At 57.9% G+C, this 24,587-nt stretch overlaps 1 protein-coding gene across 6 annotated transcripts in view; it reads left to right on the forward strand.

The window, feature by feature from the left end:
- CNTFR (ciliary neurotrophic factor receptor) overlaps positions 1-20,952 on the forward strand; it is a 187,289-nt gene extending 166,337 nt beyond the window's left edge. For 5 of the 6 annotated variants that reach the window (XM_085303028.1, XM_085303031.1, XM_085303029.1 and 2 more), the window contains 4 exons: positions 7,991-8,154; positions 17,603-17,783; positions 18,891-19,035; positions 19,895-20,952. In XM_085303028.1, coding sequence (XP_085159154.1) covers positions 7,991-8,154; positions 17,603-17,783; positions 18,891-19,035; position 19,895 — 491 coding nt within the window. In that variant the 3' untranslated portion in view covers positions 19,896-20,952. Of the gene's footprint in view, positions 1-7,990; positions 8,155-17,602; positions 17,784-18,890; positions 19,037-19,894 lie in introns of those variants that run through there. The other variant, XM_085303033.1, reaches the window with a different exon arrangement.
- The last annotated feature ends 3,635 nt before the right edge of the window (positions 20,953-24,587 follow it).

A 24,587-nucleotide genomic window follows, 5' to 3' on the forward strand; every position in this document is an offset into this window, starting at 1 on the left:
CATCCCACCCATGCCCTGCCTGACACATCTGGTGCCATTCCTGAGCAAAACAACCGGCACCTCCTCAGAAGGAATCTGCCCATCCTCCACCCAACCCACAAGGGAAACCCACCCAGAAAGCACCACCCTGCAACCCATCAGAAGCACAATGAATCCTGGCACCAGCACAAGCCAAATCCAGCCCCAGAGGCTGAACTCAGCTCAAGTCAGAGGCGCCGGTTAACTGTTGTCCTAGGCCAGCATGGGTGCAATAGCACAGCCTCTTCCGAGGAGCCAAGAGGGATGCAGGGTGCCCAGATGTGTCATGGCAGTTATGGTGGAAGATGATGCCTACCTCCCCAGACCCTTATCCCCTCAGCAGCACACGGAAGCATGCCAGGGCTGACAAGCCCAGTGCTGGGCAAGYGTGACTGTGGCTAGTGAGGAGCCAGCAAGGAAGGAGGGCAACTCAGGACATGACTGCTCCTCAGCCCCATTGCATGCTCCCCAGATAGATGCTGCGCCTCTGCAGGAGACAGAGCCTTTGTGTGGCAGGTGGGAGTCCATAAACTCTGCCAAGCCCTGGAGTACCATCATCCAGCACTGCTGCTCTCTAAGCATCCTTGGTGTACTTCATAAGGACAAATAGAGTACATGTGTCTTCAAAACCCAGAAGGCTCTGCCCAAAAGGGAAGAGAGCTGCCAACACTTGTCAGATGCTAGCTGTGTAGCTCTAGTGCGTCTGAAGACCGTGGTGATGAGCCGGCACCAAGGTGCTAGGAGAAAGGCTGTGTCCTACACCCTGGAGCCAGTCAGCTTCAACAAACACTTCAATATCTTACAGCCTTAACATCTCCAAAATCTACACAGCTATGAAATTCTCCCTTCCTTGGCATTTTTACAGCTCTCTGTGAAAGCAGCACAAAGGCAGTGGTCATTAAGTGTTTAAGTAGGCAGTCAACAGGCTTAGCAGAGTCATTATGAGATGAACTCAGCTGCCGCGAATCACCAGCAATGTACCATGAAACCCTAAAAGCAACGTACCTTGAGCTGCACCTCTTCTTGTGTCTTCCTGGGGCTGTTTTCAGTTAAAACAAATGCACTGTATTAGTATATTTTGCCTTGCAATTTTGCCTTGGCTATTTAAGGTGGAAAATAGCATAGACAACTAGCTCAAAAGTGCCTACTCTTCTTGTGCAAACCCTACATGTTTCTGTTGTAGGGCTCCTTGCTGCAGTTTTAACATCAGGCTGGGCAGGGTGTGAGCCCCAAGGAGGCCCTGTCGTTGCTGTGGGCTCTGGCAGTGTGGACCTAACGTCTAGTAGATGCTCTGGGGATCTCTACCTGGGCTGCAGTAGGACCAAGGTTTGATTTTTGTTGTGCTGAATTTTATTTGACTAGATGGAAGTGGGGAAAATGTATGTCACTTTAGACAAAGCCATTGCATCAGCTTGTTGTAGGRAAAACGTCACATGAAGGCCGTGCCCTGCTAAAATGGAGCAATAGTGTCAGCCTGCGACTTCACGGGGCTTTTCCCAAAGCCCCAGTGCCTTGCTGCCTCACTGGGATGCCAGAATTTGCCCTATTTTTTTCCCTTAGTCTAGAGAAAGCCATCTTCTCTCCCACATGGAGGTAAACCCCAGGGTCCTGCTGACACTTACAGCCCTGATCATCAGTCCTGTTGGTAACAGAGCAGCCAGGAGTAAATGCAAGAGCAGTGAGGTGTTGGCAGCTCTCCCTGCTGAACATCCAGGCGGTGAGATGGCTGCCCCAGCTTCCCTGGYGTGGCTGAACCGAAGCTGGGAGCAGACCCGCTGCTCATTTCCCCGTCGGACCACCCACCGTCAAGGCCCAGGCCGACACAAAGAGACCCCTGGGAAGAAGTGACCTCCTTCAGTTTTGCTTCCTTCCTCACTCCCCCCAGCCCTGGAGTCCCCAGCAGAAAATCCCTTCTCCAGCTGCTCGGAAGATGAACTCTAATTGAGTGGAAAATGACTGGTAGTTTCTTTTGATATCCTGAGCTGATGCCTTGCTGGCGGTCRTGCAGTGCTGGTTATTAGCAGCCAGCTGCAAGAGGTTACTCTGTATTTCCATTTTCAATGATGGCTGGAAGAGGTTTTGCACCCCTCTGGCCCTTGTCTTTCATCACAGGAAGATCTAGGCTGCCTTCCTTCCTGTCACTCCCCTGGAAATTATGCAAAGTTATCAACATTAATAGAGGTGAGCGTAAGAAATGTGTGGCTGTGTTGGCATGCAAAGCCTTGCAGATGTCAGGGGCTCCAGCTTTGGGACAGGAGGTGGGAGAGSGGCTGGAGAAGGTCAGAGAGGAGGGGCCTTGAAGGCAGAGGAAGATGGGGACATTTTTGGCCCCCAGCCCTGCATTCACAGGTGTGAGCAGGCCCCAGGAGAATTGTCCCTTTCTGTGGATGCATCCCACCTCAGGGTGACAGAGGAGGCCCTATGCATGGCCATGGCCCATCGCCCAGTGGCAATGGGAGCCTTGGCACCGGGGCTCCTCCAACCCAGCCCTGCACCAGCAAGGCATCCGAGCGGGGAAGCCAGCACCACCTTCCTCACTCACRATTCTGCCTCAGCACCAGACAGATGGCATGTGCATCCCTCAGCAAAGCAGGAAAAGCAACACCTCCATACAGCAAAACCGAGCCCGGCATCCCACCTCGATAACACCTGTGTTTCTTTGAGCATGAGCCCAGGACAAATCAGCAGAAGAAGATGCGTAGCATTAAAAATGTAACAGTCTGGTAGCACTAATTATTCTGCGCTGGTGGTGCGGTGCACTGCAGGCAAGGCTACAGTCATGCTGGGCATGCAGGAGGGAGCTGATCAAGGGACAGCATGAGACTTCATCCCAAAGGAGCCAGGAGACTTTGCAGATGAGCTGGTGGGTTATTAACAGGGTTTCTTTCGCCACCTCAGGCTGCCCTGCCAGGACATGATGGGGCATGACCATTTAAAAGAAGAGGATGGTGTTTCAGGAAGGAGGAGGACAACCTTGGATGAGGCCTCGTGGACATGGGTTTCGAATCTGCCACTGATGCCTTGTGTGACCTTGGGAAGATCACTCAATTTTCCCATCTTTGGGGTGATTGAAGACATAGGTTGTCTTAGAGGGACTTTGGGAGGATGTATGTGCCTGTGTCTATAAGGAATTCAGATTCTCTGAACATGAGTATACAGTTGCCTAGGCAGAAGGTCAGTTCAATTCATACTACTTAGGGAGGCAGAATTAAATTACCTAGACTGACATTTGGCTAAGACATGGAGTTTAATATCCCTCTTCTCCTAGAAAATGCCAGGGGATATTTAACAGTCACAAGGGATCTATTTTCTGTTCTTTTGAAAGATGGGTGCTCAAGACAACACAGTGAACGAAGGGTGGACTCGGGGCAGGTCCTCCTTCATGCTCCCCTCTGCTCTGTGGGTCTGCACTGCCCAGCTGAACCAGAGGCTTATATGCCTAAAAAGAGCCTGGGGCAATAGATAAAAAGCTGTGGTTAAGTACGAGCATGCAGGGCCTTTAGGAAAATCACCCACTGCAGCAGGCCTGATAAAGAAAAACGCCAAGATTTGGATATAATTGCATGATCCTTTCTGGCACTGCCATTGGTGGAGACTGTTTGTGCAAACCTACTGCTTTCCATGGCTCTTCTTGCAAACTAAGCCCTTGCTTGGACACTGCAGCAGAAAATGAATCGGGAAGAGCTGTGAACCGTGTCCCCAGCCAAGTCCCAATTCTCCTTCTCAGGAATGTTTGGAGATGCTCCCTCAGCTCTGTGGAATAATATTACATCTGGTTTTGCAGCCGCTTAACCAATACTCAGCCTAATGCCCATCGTCCATTATTATTATTACTATTATTGTTTATATTACATTACTGCCTGCAGGCCCTTCCTAAGGACAGGGCTTTATTATCCTAGCTGATGTACAGCCAGACAGCCCTGCCTCGCAATTTACTGTCTAAATGGACTAGACAGACAGGGACCGGGGAGAAGGAGGAGTGTTTATCCCCATGCGAGGAGCAGAGACCTGGGAGGCCAGCTAGAATAAATGACTCATTCAAGGTCAAACGGAAAGCGCGTGTCGAAGCAGGGAGCCCAACCTGTGCTCCCGGCAGCCCAACCCTGCTCGCTTCGCTCCTYGGATGGCCCGTCCATGACCGACCCCAGCCCTCTGCCTGGAGCTTCAGGGATGTTCAATCAGGAGAYGATTTGGGAGGGGGTGAGTAACAGTTGAGGATGTGGCATGCCACTCAGCTGAGCCCCTGCTTGGCCCTGACGGAGCTGTGCCGACCTGCCCCAAGGTGGCCACGGGGAGCCTGGGTGTCCGTGGGTGCACCAGGGATGCCCCGTGTTGCTCTGTGCTTTCCATCCATTGCAAGCCTGGGCCGGCAGCGTGTGCACGGCCTGTGGAGGGGATAACTGCACATCTAGTTTGCCTGGACAGGGTCTCGGCTGGAGGGCTGCTGGAGACACGCTTTCCGATGATGTGCACAGCTAATGAGGTCTGTCCTAAGAGAGGAGACCCTAAGGCAGGAGATTGTTCACCAGGAGGTCTCCAAGAGCAGCATATGAGACTGCCTTAGCTTGAGGCCACTGTCCAAGCTGCAGTATCTCCACTAATCCCCACACCCTGCAGCTAGACCCTTGGGTAAGCGCACTAAACTCCTAGGGCGAGTGCACACCATGGTCCTGCAGGGACCTGCAGTTTGCACAAAACCAGCGCTTGCACGGGGAGCAGCAGCTGAGCGCTCAGGGAGCAGAGGTGGCTGTGGAGGGACGGAGGAGAGGACAGCCTGGTTTGACCGCAGCCACCACGCTCGGGGCAGGACACACTTGCCGGACCGGTGGGCCGCTGCCACGGCAGGCGAGGCTGAACCGCGGCGAGGCTCTGACTCCCGGCGTGAGCGTCCCCGCTGTTGCTCCAGGGCTGCTCGGGGGGCTGGCACCGCTGCGCCTCACGGAAGCCACAGCCTCACAGCTCATTTCGAACTGGGGCGAAAGTCCTGCAGCTTAGGGAGGGCCACGTGGAGAAGCTCCTCGTGACGGGGAGCCCTGCTTTTCCCATTACCCTGCCGCGCCGACCGAAGGCTCTCCGCAGCGGGAAGGCGCAGCGCCGGCCGGAGCCTGGGCTCTGCCACGCTCRCTTGCAGCCCGGCGCGTCCTCCCCCGGGCGCCTGCCGTCCCCCTCCGTTTCGCTGGAGGACGGTCTCCGATCCGCACGAGCGGAGCTGCTGGCCAAACCCCTGCAAAAGGGGCAGGTGGCCTCCACCTCGGCGGCAGGGYGCCTTCCTTCGCTCTCATTTACGCTGGCTTAAAGCCAGCTCGCCGCAGCGGYGTCTCGCGCGCTGCCAAAAGCACGCATGCCCCGCTCAAGACGGTCGYGCTCGAGCATCCCTCTGCCATCAGAGAAACCGTGCCAACAGGCAGCGTTACGGGCTCCTCCTGCTCAGCCCGGGGTCCACTCGGGGCCGTTGCACCCCGTGGCGCATTCCCCGAGCCTGGCACTTTCATCCTCGCAGCCTCCATGTGGAGCTGCAGTTTGGAGGCATCTGCATTCGTTCAGCCGAACAGATTTTTGTTTTGCAAACCGCGTCCGCGGAGTGCGCAGAGCCAGCGCTGGATTTATACTTTTCCGTATGTGTTTGGACTCCAAGGTCCTGTCAATGGGAGCTGATGTCCAGCCCGAGCCGAGGACTCAAAGCGAGCGGAGGAATTACTCAGCCATCTGGAGTAGCTCAGCGCTGCACAGACCCAACAAATCCTCCCTCCCCGCTGCTCRCCGAGCGAAGGCAAGGCCACCCGAGGCAGCTCAGGCCTGGCCAGCCCCGGCCCCCCTTGCTGGCTGGCTCTCCAACGGGGTGACAGTGCTTTATGAGCGTCCCCAGAAAGCTCATGCTCTTGCACATATTGCCCAGCCGCAATCCTCGCYGAGGATAAAGCTGTGGATGGAAAACCATGCGCAGTGACATTGCGGAGCTTGTTGRTGGGAGTGGGGAGGCAGCGSTGGGCACCTGCGCTGAGACCCRTTGGTGCTTCTCTCCTTYGGCTGCCCAGGGCCCTCCGAGAGCRGCCTCTGAAGTACCTGTGCAGCAGGGATGGAGGAGGTGCTGCCAACCCCATCGCATTGCCCTCTCTGCACCCTTAGTGGAAAGGGAAAGAGCTGGGAGGCAGAGACCAGGCTTGCAGAGCTGCCCCAGGGATAGGTGGAGCCAGGGGAGGTGAGGTCTAGGGTAGCTGGACCACGTAGGGCAGGAAGGCTGGAGACTGGGGAGCACGTGAAATGAGCCAGAAGGAGGCAAAGGGATGGGGGAGTGAGAAGGKGGCTGTGTCTCAAGAGGAACAGAAGAAACACTGGATCCCACGAGGGTGGTGGGGCCTTGGCGTGATTCTAGCTGTGGCCCTCTGCCTCACCCTCAGCCAAGACAGTGACTTTGAAAGCACCACAGGCTGGTTTCTCCTTAGAGAAGCAAGTGGTGGTGATGCAGTGAGGCTGTGCTGTGCTGCTGGGGAGGGTTGCTCTGGAACAGTGTGGGCAGCAAAGGACACGCATCCGTGTGCCCCCGCAGCGAGCCCAGCCCCGTGCCGATGCCTGGACCAGCACAGCTCCCAGCCTGCCTCAAGCAGAGAGAGAAATGCCCTCCGTGCTTCCGGCAGCTCTGCAGGGAAGCAGGCTGGCAAGGGGGTCCCTGGCCATCGGGGGTTGCAGCTCACCCACCACCACCACCAGCGTCCATCATCTTCCAGGGAAGGCAAAGCCCCCCTGAGGACATCACCTCCGGTGGAGAGGGGGAGCCCTGACTGCACGGCAGCACCTCTGCCAGGCCGAGACGGGCTCCTCCCGGCCCCGGCATCCGCCCCCCTTGCTTGGGAGCACCGATTGATACCGGCGCCTTCGCAAGGTGCTGGCCGAGGTGGTCGGAGTCGGGTTGGGGGGGGGCATTGCACCATGCAGCGATTTGCACGCCCAGCGAGGCAGTTTCAATGCGTTGGCTCGCATCCCTCCTGCGGCCTTCGCCGGGGAGGGGGCTGAGAGCCCTCCCGGGGCGAGCGGAGTGGCGTGCAGCGCTGTTACTAGAGTGCGCTGGAGAGCCCTCTCCCCACYCCAGCTCCTCGCTGCAGCTGGGGCCGGGCTGCGCTCGTCCGCAGCACCGGCGAGCGCAGAGCCCAGCTCCCCGTTTGAGCTCTTCTGGCTCGGCAGCCCTGGAGCTGACAGCGGAGCCGGGCGGCACCCGCTCACAGCTGCTCGGGAAGGATGAATTTCGCAGCCGGGCTGCCTTCGCCTCCCAGGTCCCGGGCACGGCTGCCCGAGCAGCTCCTGGGATGGCGTCAGCAAGCACGCGGCCGCGGAGAGCACGGCTGGCTCCGGGCGGCCCACCGCTTCAGGGCTTCTCCTGCGGTGAATGTTTAACACTGCTCCGTCCTGGCCGTGAGAAAAGGAGCAGGGTGGATGCACCCAAATCTTGGTCTTTTTTTTTTTTTTTTTTTTTTTTTTTTTTTTTTTTTTTTTTTTTTTTTTTTTTTTTTTTTTTTTTTTTTAATCGATTTGCTATTGCACAGCTTTGACAGGGAGCAAGGCTCACTCAGGAACAGGCAATGTCGTTCAGCACTACATCACTCCCAGCACTTTAAAACATGCTTCCAAGCTTCCAAGCACTTTGCATAGCTAGAGCCAGTTAATATTCACTTGCAAGACTTGCAAAGCAGTGGGAAAACATGCCCCCGCTCCAAAAGCAGAGCAGGGGGAGAGATGACTCAGGGTGTAAGAAGACCACAGCAGCTTTCAGTGGCTCCTGGGCCGTGGTCACACCGTGCTCAGCCCCGACGCACAGCACCCGGGTAGACCTGGCCCCTGCTCATCTCTCTCTTCCCCCGCTCCTCGCTGCGTCTGAGTTGTTGCAGCTGATGGGCTTGGGAAAACGCCTTCGCGGCRGGGTGCGAGGCGGGCTGAGACGTGCCGAGGTTTCCTTAACAGCCTTCCTCCTTTCTCCCAGTCAAACCGGACCCCCCGGAAAACGTGATGGCCAAGCCCGTGCCCGGTAACCCCCGACGGCTGGAGGTGACGTGGCAAAACCCCTCTTCCTGGCCCGACCCCGAGTCCTTCCCGCTGAAGTTTTTCCTGCGGTATCGGCCCCTCATCCTGGACCAGTGGCAACACGTAAGTGGCACGGGCAGGCAGCCGCTCTGCCTCTTCCTCCTGCTCTCCTCCCTTCTCGCCCTCCTGCCTTTCCTTTTGTTTAAGAGTGGCTCTGCGCGCTCTTCCCCTTTCTGCATTTTAATACGCGGCCTGTAACTATTTTCCATACATATGTTCTATATAAAACCTGCCAACGAGATGTAAAAGGCATTTAAAGTATAAATGTCACCGCATTTAAATGCGCCTCTGCCACATTTAGATTTTGAACTGAAGATAAAATACCGTGYGCCGTAACTCAGAGCGTAGTCAGTAACAGAGCGGTTGCCTTGATGTTATCGTATATCTTACTTTTATTTCTTGTTTCCTTAAAAAAAAAGAAAAGAAAAGAAAAGAAAAAAAATTKTCAGTGAAGTTCTTGGCAGCCTGGAGGACAGAATTCATTTGTTAGCTGCGGGAAGATGACGAACGGGCTTTAGTTCGTGCCGCTGGCGCGCTCCCCTCGCGGAGGGAAGCGGTCCGCCGCTCCGAGCGGTGCTGCTGCGCTGCCGCGGCYCCTTTAAAGAAACAGAGGTTAAGTTTGCTCCGGGTCCTTTTTTTTTGTTTTTTTTCTTTTTCCTCTAGGTGGGGAAAAAAATGTTCAAAGTGTGAAACTGTATTATAAAAAAGAGGATGGATTCATGGGAAGCATGCAGTGCCACGTCCGTTCTGTCTGATTTTGAAGCAATTGGGAAAAACACCCATGTTTTCCCCACTTCTCTACCAYGGGCTGATCCCGGTGACGGTACTGTCAATAAGGCGTCTCTTGTCTTGGCACCCTGGGGATGTCCAGCCCGTCGTCAGTAGGTGCTATGGAGGAACCCGTGTTCCCCATGCTGTGATAACTGCAGGCTCCGGGGTATTAATACCCACTGTGAACTTCTCCGGAGACATGGAGGTGTAGGGGACACTTGCAGCAGGGAAACCCTGCCTGGAAAAGGCAATTTTAGCGCAGTCAAAATGAGGTTTCTCCTATTTCAGGATGCCCCGAGCAAGCGTACTTCTCTGAGAGCTGGTCAGCGCTCTTCTCCCAGCGTCCCAGAGGGGACGGTGCTCCCAGGTACCACTTATTCATCCCTAGCTTGTTGTGAGAGGTATTTCCCTGGTCACTAGTAGATGGTGAAGTGTGTTTGGGGAGTAATTTGCTCAGCGAGCGGGCATAAACATTCAATGAACAAGGTGCCAGCCTTGTTTTCTGACTCTCTAGCCCCGCTGCCTGGGTAATGAAAAATCTGATTTGTGGATGATTTGAAGAAAACTGCCACTATTCATCAGATGCATTATTTGCAAAGCCTAATTCACTCGGCTCTCGAACCCCAGAGGATGGTAGCGCTGCGGCAGCCAGAACTGCTCCAGCTCTGCCCCCCCTGTACATGCTAAGCCACAGCCCTGSCACCCCCAAACGCAGGATTTTGCACCCAGAGGTCCATGCCCTGGTGCCACGGGAGCATGTTCACACCACCCTGAGCTCTGCTTGTCTAGACCTGGGGTTGCGTCGGGGGTGTCCCCGTTCCCCGGCAGCCAGCCRGGAGAGGGGAGGGCATGGCTGCGAGGGGTCTGCTTGGGCTCAGCCTGGCCAAAGGCCATCCAGCTCACCTGAAGTGGTGGCGTTGGGTATCTCCGTGGAGGATGTGGGTGCCTGCTCCCCACTTCTCCTGGAGATGCACAGCCTCCTAGGGGGTAGTGAGCTGCCCCAAGGGTCTGCTCCTGCTGCCCCTGCCAGCTCCCAGCACAGGAAAGGTGTTGCACACAGCTCAGAGCACGTTCATCCGATGGGGACAGGAGAAATCTCCACCGGTATCCAGCACCGACACCCTWGGGTGCCCTTATTGCACACCCCAGGAGGTGGCAGCACGGCCCTGCGGGGGGCCCGGCAGCCCTGCAGGAGCCAAGCACCAGCACAAGAGCGTGGGAGASTGGCCATAGCCACTAATGTCTGCGCCGGCCCCACTCGCACGTGGGGCCTCTTGGCAGAGGCAGCAGTTCCCCTCTCCCCCCTCCACCTCTCGTTATCTTTGCAAGGCCTGATTTATGCACCGCACCTCGGCAGACGGGACTGAACGAGCACTAATAGGATCAGATGGATGTCGAGCTGTCGAATACCGTAGGGCCTGATTCAATCAGCATCTGCTCGCTCCCAGGCTCTTCCTTGCAGGATTTTAATAATGCCAGGCCTTGGCACCAGAAGATGAAGCCATCGACGGCAGGAGCAGTGGATCTTATCGAGGCCGCTGCTGTGCGAGCCATCCGTAGACGCACACACACATATTGCACTCCCCCAGAGAGGGCCAGGCGGGCGGCCGAGAGCCAGGCAGATGCCTGGCCAAAAGCACTCCGGAGCAAGGAGAAACCTCCCTGCCRCCCTGGCGGCTCATCTCCTGCTGTCCCGGCATTGCATGGCTAACGCGGAGGGGGAAGAGGGCTCATTTCTCCGGATGCTCCATCCGACCGGCGCCCCACAGATGCCAACGCCAGACCCCCGGTCCGGACCGCGGAGCGGGAAGCTGCTCTAAGCCAGGCGTGCGGCTGCAGGCAACGCTGGCAACGCTGCATTTGAGCAGGTGGCAGCGCTGCAGCGTGCCACACGCGCTCCTTTTCCCCTGCTCAGTGGGCACGTTTCTGCTCAGGCCACTCAGCAGCTCTGCTGTTGTCATTTGCTCTGGGAATTATTATTCTGGGAATTATTATTACGTCAAGACGGTGAGCACGAGCACGCGTGCGCGGGTTGCAGCCGGGCCACCTCGCAGCAGCCGCGTCCCACCAGGCCGCGGGCGTTGCGCAGCCGTTCAGGCTGCAAACGTGTCAAAGCCGGACTTCGTGTCGCAACGGACGGCCACCAGCTCGCCCCTCTGCTCTGCTTTATAGTGAGCTCGCTGCAGAGAGCCAAGAAACTTCAGAAGCATGCTCCTCCCTTTCTGGAAGAAGGGCTGGCAGTTTCTTTCCTGCCAGAAAAGAGATGGGATATTTGTAACCTAAACAGGTTTTTTATTCTCTCCTTTTGGCAGAATCTCACGTTCTGTCTCCTAAATATAAAACATTAAATGTTTAGGGTATCCTTTATTTTTCTCCTGCTTTTAAGTTTGTAATTCAAGCCAGATTAGCATGGTTTCCTCTTCTGTTTTATAGCCCCATCCTGGCCCCAAGCGAGCTCTCCTAATGCTCTCAGATGTTCCTCTAATGGATTACCTAGGCTGGAACTGGATACCCTTTCCTAATGGATTGCTAATAGCCTGTTTCTGGTTTTACAGSCTCCTTCGGTTAACTCACAACAGCAGCAATCTCTGGGCTCACACATATTATATCCCTGCAAGCACGATCATGTGCACACAGCAAGGCAAGCGCAGGCGTCCGCAGGGAGCAGGCAAGTCCCCTCCGTGTGCAATGCGGCACGCGCGCACCGGGCGCCCCTCCCCGCGCCCCTCCGTCCCTCTGCGTTGCAGGTACTTCCCTGCAAACTGAGCACATCAGGTGCTTGAACTGGACGTGCTGGAAGAAGCTCACGCAGAGCATCGAGCGCCGAGTAATTGCCGTAACGCCCCGGTGCTCGCAGCAGAGAGCAGGAGCCCTCAGCAGGGATGCTCGTGCCCGAGCAGAGGGCAGCAAGAGCAGGCAAAGCCGAACACCATCCAGGATGTCTTCAGGGAGCCCCGGACTGGCCGTGCACCAGATCTGCTCATGCACCTCAGCATTTGCTGGATCAAGATCCTGATCCACAGGAGTTTGTGTCCCACTCCCTGCCCCTGCCTCATCAACTGCGCGCCCAGGCGGGAGGCTTGGGCTGCGTCCTAGCAAGCTCAGAGCAAGGCCTGGGAACGTGGCAAGGCTGCAAAGGTATTTCTTGAGCAGCGCCTGAGCTGCAGGCCAGGCCCAGAGAGGATTTCCTCCACTGGATTGCCAGCAGTTTGCAGATGCCGGCGCTAAGTCTAATTGAACCCGTTGGCCGTGCTGACAACATGAAATGTTAAAGAACCGTGAGGTGGGCTGCACCTCAGATCTTGAGATCTGCAGTAAAAGGTCATGAGATATTTAAAGCTAATATTGCAGTTGGGTTCTCTCCTTCCTCTTCTGTTTTGGAAGCATTAGAGCCACATCCTCGAGCATTTTCAAAGGCTGGAAACATCTTTCTTCAGCAAAAGCAAGAAGCTCCCATAATGCCTTGACTCTAGGTTCTTGGACCCCAGAGTCCCACACATGGAGCTGTCGTTGAGACATGACCAATTTGCCAAAGATTTAGTAGTTTTGTTCGCTGCTTCCCTAGCAAGAAGAGGACGTGATGCTCTGGGCTGGCCCGTGGTCACAGCTGGGGCAGCTGTAGGGGTTCACCCACCGCATCATCCCTGGGGCAGAGAGGTGAATCTTGCAGGCTGTCTCTGAAAGCTCCTGCTTTGGGGCAGGTTGAAATAGCCTATAAGGGTGTGCTAATACGTATCCCGCGCACCTCCGTCAGCGCCGGGGYGGCGGAAGGGACGGAGCTGGGGAAGGCAATCGGTGCAACCGCCCGCCGCGGCTCCGGCTCCGTCCACGTGGCCACGGTGTCGCTTTGCAGCGTGCGTGCTGCTTGGCACCCATCGGCATGCGCCGTGCCTCCGCCGCTCTGCCGGCGCCTCTGCTCCGTGCAAGGCCACCTTCGCGGGGAGGTCACCCTGACCGAGTTCGGTTACAGCTTCACGCCTGGTAGCTTTTATTGCAGCACTTCTCTCCCTTCCCCTCCCGGCTGCAAAGTCAGTGATTAAAAAGAAGRAAAAAAAAAAGAATTAATAGGAGGGAGCAAAATGTCGAGGTTGTGATAATGTCACTCGCAGCTCATGGTGGAACAGGCAGGGCTGGAGCRGAGAGCCTCGGAGGAGGACGAAGGTGGGAAACGCTCAGAAATCACCTTTTTTGTCCCCCAGCTCTCCCCGGTTAGCAACAGGCAGTGCTTGGGTGCTCGCAGCTCCCGCAGGAGCTGCTAGCTGCTGAGAAGTGCTCAGCTCCTGGCAGGATCAGGCCTCCAAAGGCAGCCTTGGCGGTGGAAGTACCACTGAACAGTAGAGCACGGAGGTGGCACGCACGCGTGAGCGCGTGCACAGCTGCACATGCTCGCGCGATTACGCATGCAAGATGAGCTTTSCCCTGGCTGCACGCAGAAAATGTCAGGCACGTGCGCGCCTGCCCGCGCCGGTGCCCGCGCGCTGGATGCGGCCGTCTGCTACGCGCGCCRTCGCCGGCCCCCCGGGGAAGCGCGCCCTGGCCGCTGCCTCCCTCTTCGCCTGCCAGGCAGCGCCTTCCCCGCGTGGGCTAGTCTCGGTGGCCGAGCAGCAGCGTGCAGCAGCCTTTCCAGGGCGCGCTGCTCCGAGGGGCGCCCGCGGGAGCCCAGGGGCACGCGGGGCTGGCGGGCCACCTCGGCTCGGGGGTGGAAACGGCAGCGATGCGACTTGGCCTTGAGCGGGAAGCTGCTGGAGCGCTTTGCAAGGAGGAGGGGAAATTTTGAGGCTGGCCGTCGGGACCAGGAAACTTCCCGTGCACGGCGGTATCCGAGCTGGCCCCTCCGCGGGGGCCCGGCAGGTTGCGGCGGAGGGGCGGCTGCCGGCCGCGGGGCGGAGGGACGCGCGCCCCACTCCCCCAGCGCAGCGGGGGAACCGCACCGCTGGTTTTCCAGCAGCAATGCTCCCCCCCCACCCCGTCCCTGCCCGGAGCGGCGGGGGGAGGGGGAGCCGGGAGGTGTCAAGGAATGGAAAGCAGAGCCGCAGCGGCAGGGGAGCCGGCAAACACATTTTCATGTGGGATGCAGAGGGAGAGGCATCCGATCCCCCTCCTGCTCCCCCCTGCCTCCTTCAAACACACGCAAGCCTCCGGCACAGCTGCGGGGGGGATGAAGGAGTTTGGGGGGGGGGGAAGGCTGAATTGGTGTGTTCAAGTTTTTTTTTTTTTTTCCATTTCTCCTTCTTTTTCTCCCCCTTCTTTCTTTTTGCAATGCTAATAGCTCTGCATTGCACTGGCCACTGATCCCTCATTAATCTGGGCAGCGCTTCAGAGCCAGCCGGGGTGACTTTTGGCAGGTGCACAAAGGCAGGCCGCGAAAGGCAGCTCCCCCCCGGCCAAAAAAATTACCATGCGCAAGCCCTCCTCCGACTGTTGTCTCTGGGAGGCAGGGACGCGGATTAAGGAATTTCCCCCTCTGCCTTTGAAGCTGTGTGTCCACCCGTCCCCCGCCACCGGGCTCTCCCCGGCTGTGTCCGCTCGGAGCTGCTCCCCACGTGCTTCCCCGCCTGCTGCTCCTGCATCGCCGCGCCGAACCGCGGGCGCCGGTGGAGGGACTTCCGCGCCCGCCACGGCAAAGCTGGCACCCACCAGACGTGTCCACCGGTTGYCCAGCTCAGAAATGCCACTCGCAAACCTTGAGCCGTGGTGAAGCCCTGCCCAGTCCCAGCCGGTGCTCGCAAGGGTAGTGGCGGCTCCTGTGTTGTCTGAGCATCAGCTGGGGGCTGGAGTTGTGGGGCTCAGCTCTTCCGTGCTAAGTGCAGCCAGGGGTCGGGGCAGGTGGCTCTGCTGGCCAGCAGGTATGTGGGGAGACATGGATGCTCCAGTCCCCCCCTTTTTTTTCCAGGGAGCTCAGGGCAGCATCCTCCCAGGTCCAACAGGGACATCCTTCCAGGGCCAAAGGCAACGTCCTTCCAGAGCCTGGGGAACATCCTTCCAGCAAGGCACAACATGTGCCGAGGTCTGCCTAACCCCGCTGTGCCTGCGACGTCCCATCTGCAAACGCTCAGCCGCAAACTGGCTGCATCTGGGGAGAAGCCGGAAGAGCTCCCAAGTGGAAATACTCAGCCTGGACAGCTCTTTGAGCTGGAGAAAATTCTCCAGAGCATCATCCAGGCCAACAGGAGCTCACTGTTGATGAATTGTCCCCAGGTTTCACCCAACCTGCTTGCTGCAGGTCTCAAGCAGCAGCCAGGACAGCTCACAGGGTGCCAAGAGACCTAGGGAGACCCACACGTCAGCTGGATAACACGGTCTTTCCGAGCCCCGTGCTTGTTCTCTGCTTCCAAGGGCASCCCCAGCCCAGTGCAGGCCAGGCGGGGAGGAACGTGCTCACTGGGGCCTGGCAGCTCATACAGCAAGGCTTCATTAATTCTCATTTGGAGTTAATCGATCTCGATTGCCTTGCATCACCGTGCAGCGTGGCAGGTCCATACAGGAAATTGGTGGATGCGGCCAAGTGGCCACTTGTTGACCAGCTGTCGCARGCTGTTCAGGTGGTCCCGGTCGCTTGACGTGCACGGTGCTGCACGTGTGACCAGGTGCACCTGCAAGCAGTGTGCCGGAGGGAAGCAACTGGAGCCYGTGGCAGAGGCAGGGACAACCTACGCGCCGGGCGGCCGCAGGTCTGCCTGCCACAGTCCCGCTGTGCCACGTCGCTGCCAGCGGGTCCCCGGCAGAGTGTGACGCACCCGTGGGTCGCGAAGGCGGRGAGAGGGGAAGGAGGAGAGGGCAGACTTGGCGCAGGTGAAGCACAGCTCATGTTGCCGGCTCGGTGCAGAGAGCGAGCATGAGAAGAGGGAACACRTAATGACTGCAATTACCATCTACCCTCATTACAGCCTGCCGGGAGCRTGGAGATCTGTTTTGACAGTGCCTGGGCGAGGCGCGGATGGAGAGGGGAGCGCGATGCGCATGAGCGGAGCGGCATTCGGCGCATCCTGACAGCACCGAGCTGCAGGCCTGATCTTTCGGGAGCAGTGGCAGGACTCAGCGCAGCAGGATGTCCTGGCCCTCCTCAGCTGTTGCTCCCTCTGGCCAAGCCAGAGCCACATCCGTGCAGCTCCAGGCTCCTGCTGTCCCCACCAGTGCGGTGCCCCAGCATGCTCCCCTCTCAAGGATATGTATGACATATGCTACTATTTAACCTGAGGGACAGCAGAGAGGATTTGTGACCCTGTGAGTCTCCTGTCCTGCACCACTGATGCCCTGCTGTGGGGCCAAGCAAGCAGCTGGGAAGGAGATGGCATGGCCAACTTGGAGCAGTTTTCATTGAGGCTCAGGGATGCTGTAGGCTTAGTGTGCCTGCTCTTGCAAGGCATGAAATGTGCTCTCTCCATCGCATCTGTGGCACAGCAGTATGACCAATATAATCTAGYGCAGCCCCCCTGGAGCCCCAGAAATGGCCTGGGATGAGGAGGGAAGGGAGGTCAGGGAGCTGCTCTGATCCTCTCCTTTGCTAAAAGACCCTAAGTGCTTCAGAGGAGAGAAGCTGAAAGCATCCTAATGCAGAACTTAAGCCTGGAGCACAAGGCTGAAGTGCAGAATACCATGTTCAGGCAGTGCAGACGGAAAATGAAGCAGGCAGCATATTAATCGTAAGCCTCAGAGAATGGATGTCTACTGTGAATATCCAGCATAGTTTCTGCAGCATGGTCCAGAACTGGTCCCTTTCTTTAGTATCTGGAGGACTTCAGAGACCAATTTGGCTCTGTCGCTGGCATTTTCCTGAGGTGCTGAGTGCTCATCCTCAGTCACAAGGAGCTATTTGCTCTCCAGTGGCCTTGCAGTATGGAAAATTTCTACAAGGAACCTGCTAATGCCTTTCCTTGAGCCAAGTTCAAAGTGGATCAGAGATACCCGGGAGCACTGGGCAAAGTTCAGGGTTAAACCACCACAGCAGGGGCCACATCTCCTGAAGGTGAGAGGACATCCAGTGGCTCAAGAGCAGTAATAGCAAGACAGAGCGAATTTTTCTAGGAAAGAGGGCTGGACACAGCTGGGTCCTTGTCCAAGGGCCTAGCCAACAGGCTGCAGTTCAAACCCATAGGACAGCAGGCTGTGGAGGAGCAGGGTGGCCCAAGTGCTGTCCGGAGATGGAGGCACGCGGCGGGAGGAGACYTTCTCCCAGTCCTGACAGTGATGTCCAGAAAGCGTGTGCACGCGTGGACGGGCACCTACCCTGTCYGAGGGGGAGCCTGCCGGCAGCATTTGCTAGTTTTTGGTGACCTCTAGAGGAAGCTGCTCTGCTCCAGTACTGCGGCCTCAGCTGCAGGAAGGGGCCCCGCAGCCCAGCTGGAGCATCGCGTGCATCCCTGACCTGGGCTCAGCCGCTGGGGCCTCTGCCCAAAGCCTGTCCCAAAAAGGCCTCCAGGCCGACTCGGAGTGTGTCAGAGGGACAGACTCCCCCAGCGTGGGTGCCGGGGCTAATGCCTTGTCTGCTGTTTGCATGCATCCAGCTTTACCTCCCCCTGCCATCACTCAGCTCTTGATTTGTTTTTTTTTCCTTAAGCATAAAGGGCTTATTAGTCCCTGGTATTTTCTCCCTATGGTGGTACTTAGGTACYATAAAACAGGCTCTTTATCATCCTCTAGCTGAGCTAAATGCTCTGATCGTCTTACATGTCTTGCTGCCTCCCAGTGCTTGGGGTTTTCTCTGGCTGACGCCCCTTCCCTCCCCGGCTGCGCCCTGCAGGTAGAGCTGTCGGACGGGACGTCGCACACCATCACGGACGCCTACGCCGGCAAGGAGTACATCATCCAGGTGGCAGCCAAAGACAACGACATCGGCACGTGGAGCGACTGGAGCGTGGCGGTCCACGCCACCCCCTGGATGGAGGAGCCCAAGCACCTCACCACTGAAGCCCAGGTCACAGGTGAGCACCCAGCGGGTGGCCCCAGCCCCGTGCAGCCACCCTGCGCTGACGGGGAGGGAGCCCGGGAGTCCAGGCTCTTTGTATTCAGTGTTTCCAAGCCCTGCAACTCCCAAACCCCTCTCCCCTCCCGGGGCTGTGCAGGAAACCCAGGAGTCCTGTTACCTACCCCTTCCTTTGCCTCCCCTCTCTTTGGAGTCGCGTTTCTAACCTCCCCAGCTGATGAAAATGCAGGGTTTGGGGCAGGAGATGCATGCCGTGTCGCAGGCTCTCTGTTCGCTCTGACAGCATCACGTCTCTTGGTGCTCTGCCAGCGAGGTGCCCCATCCCACCCCATCCCCAGGCTGGGCATGGCCCTTCACCCACAGCTTCGCCTCCCCGTGCCCCCYGGCGGCGGGTGCAACCGTGGCCCGAGGGCTGCTGACTCAGCTCTCCCGGCTCCGGCATCCTGCTCGCCGGGCTGCTCTAAGTGCGTCGCCAAAGACCGGGATTTATTATTATTATTCGCTGGAGCGCTGGYCCCCTCCAGCCCTCCCTCCTCCAGGCCTCCCCCCTCCACACCTCCGACCCCGCACAATGGCTCGGAGCGATGCCAATTAGAAATAAAAGCCACAAAGTTAACAAGCCTCTGTTTCTAGGAAAGAGCTGGGACCGTGTCCAAATGCACGTTATCAGCCCTTGGTTTCCCAGAAGGACCGGCGCGGACCYGCGCCGGTTGCCCCAGCTGGCACTGGCTGCTGGGAGGCTGGGAAACACTGGTGCACGGAGGAGGCAGAGCGCGGCGGCTCGCGAAGCGCTGGGAGCGTTTCYGAGCCCTCTGCGCCGGGGCCACGCGCGTGCGTGTGCGAGCCCGCACGCTCCGGCTCGCCTGGCCGCGCGTGCAGGCGCTGCCGGCCAGGTGTGCGCGTGGGGAGGGAGCGTGAGCCCGCGCGGGGCTGCAAGCCCTCGTGCGGATAACCCCCCGCCCCTCGCCTCCCCGAGACCCAGCGGCACGAACAGGGCTGCGAGCCCACCCCGACGCCCGCGCTCGCGGCCGCGGCTCCTCGCGCCCCTCGGCGCTCAGCCCTCCGCCGYGCGCTCCCCTTCGCCATCCGCTCTCCCTCCCCGCAGAGTCGATGAGCGCCAGCACCTCCTCTTTCATGCCGCCCCCCACCACCAAGATCTGCGACAAGGGGGCCATGGTGGGCAGCGGGGCCATGGCAGTGTGTTGGACAGCTGGACTGGTCTTGGCTGCCTATGGTATCCTCTTTATTTAGTGAGTATTGCCGAGGCAGGGGCCCGGGAGGTGGGACGTGGGTGCTGGGTGAAGGAAGGGGCGTGCGAAGCCCCCGGGCTCTGGTGTGGGTTGGAAAGGGGACGTTTTCACCAAGCTTTGTGTGCACAGCGTTGAGCTTGCAGCTCTTTGTTCCAAATCTGGCAAATCAGGCGTTCCGGCGAGATCTCAAAACGGCTTTTCAAACCTTGCCCACAAAGCCTTTTCTGGGGTGGGGGGAGCTGGTTTTAGATGCTTCAGTCTCTGCAAATCTCCTCCCTCCCCTGATCTTCTGAGAAAAGAAGTCACCGACAAATTGAAGACCTTTCCATAGTGACAGAAGCGAAACCGTCTGAAATGAGAAAATTCAAAGATGTATTTCGAAAATGTTCTTGTCTGGGCTCGAAAGAAATTGGGGCGTGCACATGCGTGCATGTGCACACGCACCCACGTTGCACGTTGCGCACAGTGTATGCACAGTGTGCGTGCACGTGTGTGTGTGTGTGCCGCAGCACGCAGAAAGCAGCCGGGGGAGCTGGCAGCCTGCAGAGCCCCAAAATGCCCATGCCGGCCGGGGTGGGGGGAGCAATCCTGGCAGCAGTTACGTGCATCACTCTGGAGGTAAATGACCTGCCGCTGCTCTCCTGCCTGGCGAGCGCGTACTGCTGCTGGGTGCCCCGTGGGGATGGACGGCAGGGTCTGGCCCCAGGAGGAGGCAGTGGAGGAGACGGGCGCATCGAGCCTTGGCGGGGACGAACTTCCCATCCAAAGGGTAGCGGCAGCCCTGCTGCCGCTCGACTTGGTGCTCGGACACRGCCGAGCCCAGAGCAGGCCTGGTGACCCCTCTTCTCCCCACCTGCAGATCCCCATCCGTCGCCACCCAGCAGAGACAATGTCCCACCGCCCGCCACCGCCGCCGCCGCCGCCGCCACCACCCTCTGTCCCGCTGCCCCCGCCCCAGTTGGAGTCTCTTTATCTCTTCGATTTTGCACACGTTGAGGACGTATCATGCTTCTTGCCATTGCTCCGGAGGACGGAGCTGCCGCCGTGCCACGGGGACCTGTCCTCCCCTCCCTGCCTCCCCGCCGCGGGGGAGCCTGCAAACCTCTCCGGATGGAGCATGAGGGAACGCGCTGGCCCCCTTGCCTGCCACCCTTCCCCTTGGTGCCCACGGCGGACGAGCACCCCTGGGCCCCCTTTGCCCCTTGCCCAGCAAGCCCAGGTGCCGCGTTGCCACCGGGGACCGGCCCCAAGCTGGGGAGCCGGCACGCCTGCCGCTAACCCGCCTCACCAAGGACCTGCCTGCGGCATCGCTGCTGCCGGGATGTGGGTGACCACGGCACATCTGGGAAAGGGGATGGGAAAATGGGGAAAATGGGGCCGGGGAGGGGGTCACCCAAGGACTGAACTCACTTCCCCAAGCTTTGGAGCGCACGAAAAAGGTGAAGGGGTGAAGGTGTGTGTTTGTGGGGGGGGAGCTTGATCCCTTCACCAGCCCCATCCCTGGCCCGTTCCCCTACCACCACCCCTTAACCATGTTGGATAGAGGAATTGCCTCCATTGACATCTTTGTCTTATTCTTGAGCAAAACCAGAGTAGTTCTGCTGTTCCCACTAGAGCTGGAGCTCCGCAGTCCCCTGGCCGCCCCAGCCCCTGCTCCACTCTGTCCTGCCCCAGGCCCTGTTTTGTAAAGACAGCTCCTCTCGCCCCCGCCCGGATCCAAGCGCAGTATTTAATACCGTACGTCCTAGTATTCCGTTGACATGCTGTATTTGAATTTTTTATAGATGTATATATATAAAAAAACCCAAAAAATTAACAAAAAAACCCCACACACGAACACATGCATACACACACACACACACACACACACGCACGCACACCAAGAGAGACCGTCTTCATTAAATGATCGTTTCATGACCACTGACAGCCTCGAGGAGTTATTTCACCTCCAACCTGAGCTAGTGGGTTTGGCTGCCTGCTCCTGGGCACGATCCTGGCTGTGACGTGGAGGATGCAGGAGCAACAGTGAYGGTGAAGGCACCCTGAGCTGCTTGAGCCCATAGCATCACCTCCCAGGTGGGTGGTGGAGACCCAACAGTGGCCTCCAGAGCAGCCCAAGAAGGTCCAGGATGCTTGCTTGGGTGGACCCAGCTCCTGGAAGCCCCCATGGTGCTGTGCCAGGAGTTGGCTGGGTCCCCCCAGGACATGTCCCTGTTTTCAGCTTTTGGCGTTCAGGTGTCCCCCATCTCTCYGGGGTCTGGCTGCCTGGGAGACCTGCCTCTGTCCCGCAGGCAGGAGACAGCACTGCGACAGGCAGAAGAGAAGATGTAGCGCCAATTAATGCACTTTCCTTGTCTGATTAATAATTTCACATCAAAAGAATGGCATTAGCCCAGATGCTTTGAATTAAACTTTCATCAAGGGCATCTCGAGGAAGGGCAGGGCTCACTGAGACCCAGCACAGCCGCAGCCTGCACTGGTGGCTTGGGCTCGGGAGTGCGGCGCAGGGCAGCGGGGTCTGCAACCCGTGCACAAGGGCCATGCCTCAGTTTCCCCTCTCACCCTCTCTGGACTGGGGTATTCAACGGTATTTGATACCTTTCCAGGTGGGCTCCCTGGGGAAGCTGGCACTGGTTCGAGGCCAGCACAAGCTATGGCCGAGGCCACGGCGAGGACCAGCTCCTGCAGGCTCCAGCGTGGACCCTTTCCCTCCTGCTGCCTTATAGTTGACTTTTGATGGAGCCATAAACCCTCACACAGGCCCCTAACTGACTCAAACCCATTCACTGCAGAGCTGCAGGCCAGGTCCCAGCATCATGGGGGCTTTGCAGAGGGGATCTGTGGGGGAAAGCCCCCCTGCTTCCCTGCTACCTGGAGGTGAGGGGCTCAGCACTGCCCGTGGAGTCAGCGGCCTGGCAGCACCTTGCCTGCTTCGCTTGCAAGCACCAAGCAGAGCAGAGATCCTGTTCAGCTCAGGGGGAAAAAAGGAGCCTGGTCTTAAATTGCCCCCGGTGTCCCCAACAGCGTCCCCACGAGCTGCAGGGGAGAGCAGAGYCGTATCTGCAAAGGGCTTTGGGCACCGCCCAAAGTGCGAAGGTGCTGGGCCCTCGCTGGGTGCGCTCGGGCAYGTCCAAGGAGAGCAGGTACTTGAGACCTCTGAAGTCTCTCGCTTGTCTGACAGCGATTTTCCTGCCCAGTTTCTTTTTCCAAGGAGCTGCAACGTTTGTGCCCAGCTAGTGCAAGTTCAGGGTGTGCCCCGAGTGCCTTTCCACTCCTGTTTCTGCAAGGCTGCAGGGCAGGGATAGGAAGGAAGCAGCCAGTTTATAGCAGCCCTTTTCCTGTGTTTTACCCTTCCTGGGGTTTGCGTTTCGCGTTCGGAAATGCCCCAACCACGCGCCTGTGTGCCCAGTGCCTTCCGGGAGCCGCCTCCCCGGACGGACGGGAAGCAGCCCCTGCCCAGGCTATGCAAAGCCTAAAGGCAGCGTGAAGCCGGTTGCTCGCCTCCGCCGGACGCTCGCTGCGCTGGTCGCCGTGCCGGAGCTTTACCGCAGGAGCGCGCAGCCCCGCTCAGCGCTGCAGCCCGCTCAGACAGCGCCGGCAGCAGCGCTGCCCCTCGCGCCGGCTCCGTTCACTGGTTAATGTCCCGTTACCAGACGACATGCCTCCATCATTTATTAATGTTTCATTAGTGTTAAAAACATCTGGTAATTAATTATGCACTAATTATGGATTCACAGCGTTAAAAGCCAGGGTAATCTTCCATAGCAAATGGCTCTTTGGGGCGGAGGGGGAGGGAATATCTCTTAGCAGGGAAGAAAATGTCAGGCCCAGCCCTGGCCTGGGGGAAGCATCCCAGACAAACAAATTGCCTTCATTTTCGCCGGAGGTCTTCCAGCCAGATCTGTGAGGCTGGCTAGAAACGAGCTGAAGGCACGCTGGTTGGCAGAGAGGAAACCTGCCCCTCTCCAGCTGTCCCAGGGAGCTAGGGAGCGGGCTCCGGGTGCCAGACCAGGCACGGCCGTATAAAAAGCCAGCCAGGAGTCGTGGCTGACACGTACAGCCCCGGGCACTGGCTCCCGGGTCTAGGAAGTTGTGTGTCAGCCCCTCCGCGGTGCCTGTCCGGATTAAGGAGGAGTCCATAAAGTAAGGGGTGTTGTACAACCCCACTCGCAAAGCRCCCTGGCAATATTGCGTACAGATGTGCAGAGATGTTGCTCACTTGAGACGGTCTCGAGGGAACATCCCTGCCAAGCAGAAAATCCATCCACTTAGCAGTATAAATCCATACAGGAAGAAAGAGGGAATTACAGCACTCAGGGAGASCTGTGCATCATATAACATGAAATCCGATACATCAGCCGGGCAGAATGGGTCCCTACATCTCCTCAGCACGTATGTGGCAGTAAATCCCACCTTGGGTGTTGTTTTCGGCTGTTGCTGATGCGCCAGCAACCTCGCACTGAGCTCCCAGGGCAGGCAGGCTCTGGCAGGGGGACCAGGAGGAAGGCTGGAAAGCAAGGAGCTGTTTCCTGACTGCGAGGYTGCACGGGAAGCAGGCAGCATCCTTGCTCGAGGAACAGGTCAAGCAACAGAGCAGCCCAGGAGGGGACTGAGCCTGGAGGGGGTCACGGCTCGTCACTCCTCTCAGGCCCTTGGAAAAATTCCTACAGCTTTGCCGGCTCATTGGCCCTTTTAATCAGGAGGTAAGTCACAGTCCTCCACCCAGGTCCCACGCAGGGCTGCCCTGTGGCCGCCCAGTTTCAGAGGCCAGGGCAGTAGCCGCCCTAGAGACGTCCCTGCTGCTGAGCTCCTGGCAATGGGGCTCGGCCATGACCTGGTCCAGCATTAGCTGCATCCTTGCACCTTTAGGTCTAATTTAAAATCATCCTGCTCTGGTGTCCTGCTGCTGGGTCTCATTAACCTTTTTTTTTCACTGGACCAAAATCACACGCTAAATGTCTTCATCAGACAGCGACATTTTGCAGCCTGGAGCGTCTCTCATCACAGCATCCCTTGTGTCGCTCCTCCGGTTGTCTCTGAGCCATCCCAGCCCCCTCCTCTTCACAGCAGGCACCAACAGGGATCTCATCCTCCCAACCTTAGCTGTTGAAGAAGCTTCCTGGGCCCTGAGGAGGCAGCAGGGCTGCATCAGTCAGTGCATCAAGCAGGCCCAGCGTGGCCTTCCCATCACCCATTTCTGATTCCCTGTATAAATGACAAAAATCTACTGTGTAGAGGGTAAAACAGCTCTACATTTCTGCCTGAAAGGACAGCAGCATGAGCCCAGCCACTCCAGAGCTATTTTATGTCCCCTGTGTTTCTTTGAGGTTGGCAGGGAAGACTCTGGATAAAGCTTTAACTTCAGTGCAAGGCAAATTGCTGGAAGGATGAGTAAAACAGTGGATCTGTGAGCCCCAAGGTGATGGCAAGCCACAGCGTGGGCTCATCTGCAACAAATCAGGTGAGCCTTACCGAGCCGTTGTGCTTCGATGGGCCTCCATGCTTCGGTGGATAAAGGAGGAGCAGCAGGCACGGTGCTGGGCATTGCAACT

This window comes from Rhea americana, unplaced genomic scaffold (genome assembly GCF_003343005.1).
Source record: "Rhea americana isolate MKP2758 unplaced genomic scaffold, rheAme1 scaffold_196, whole genome shotgun sequence".
In the NCBI taxonomy this organism is placed as follows: Eukaryota; Metazoa; Chordata; class Aves; order Rheiformes; family Rheidae; genus Rhea; species Rhea americana.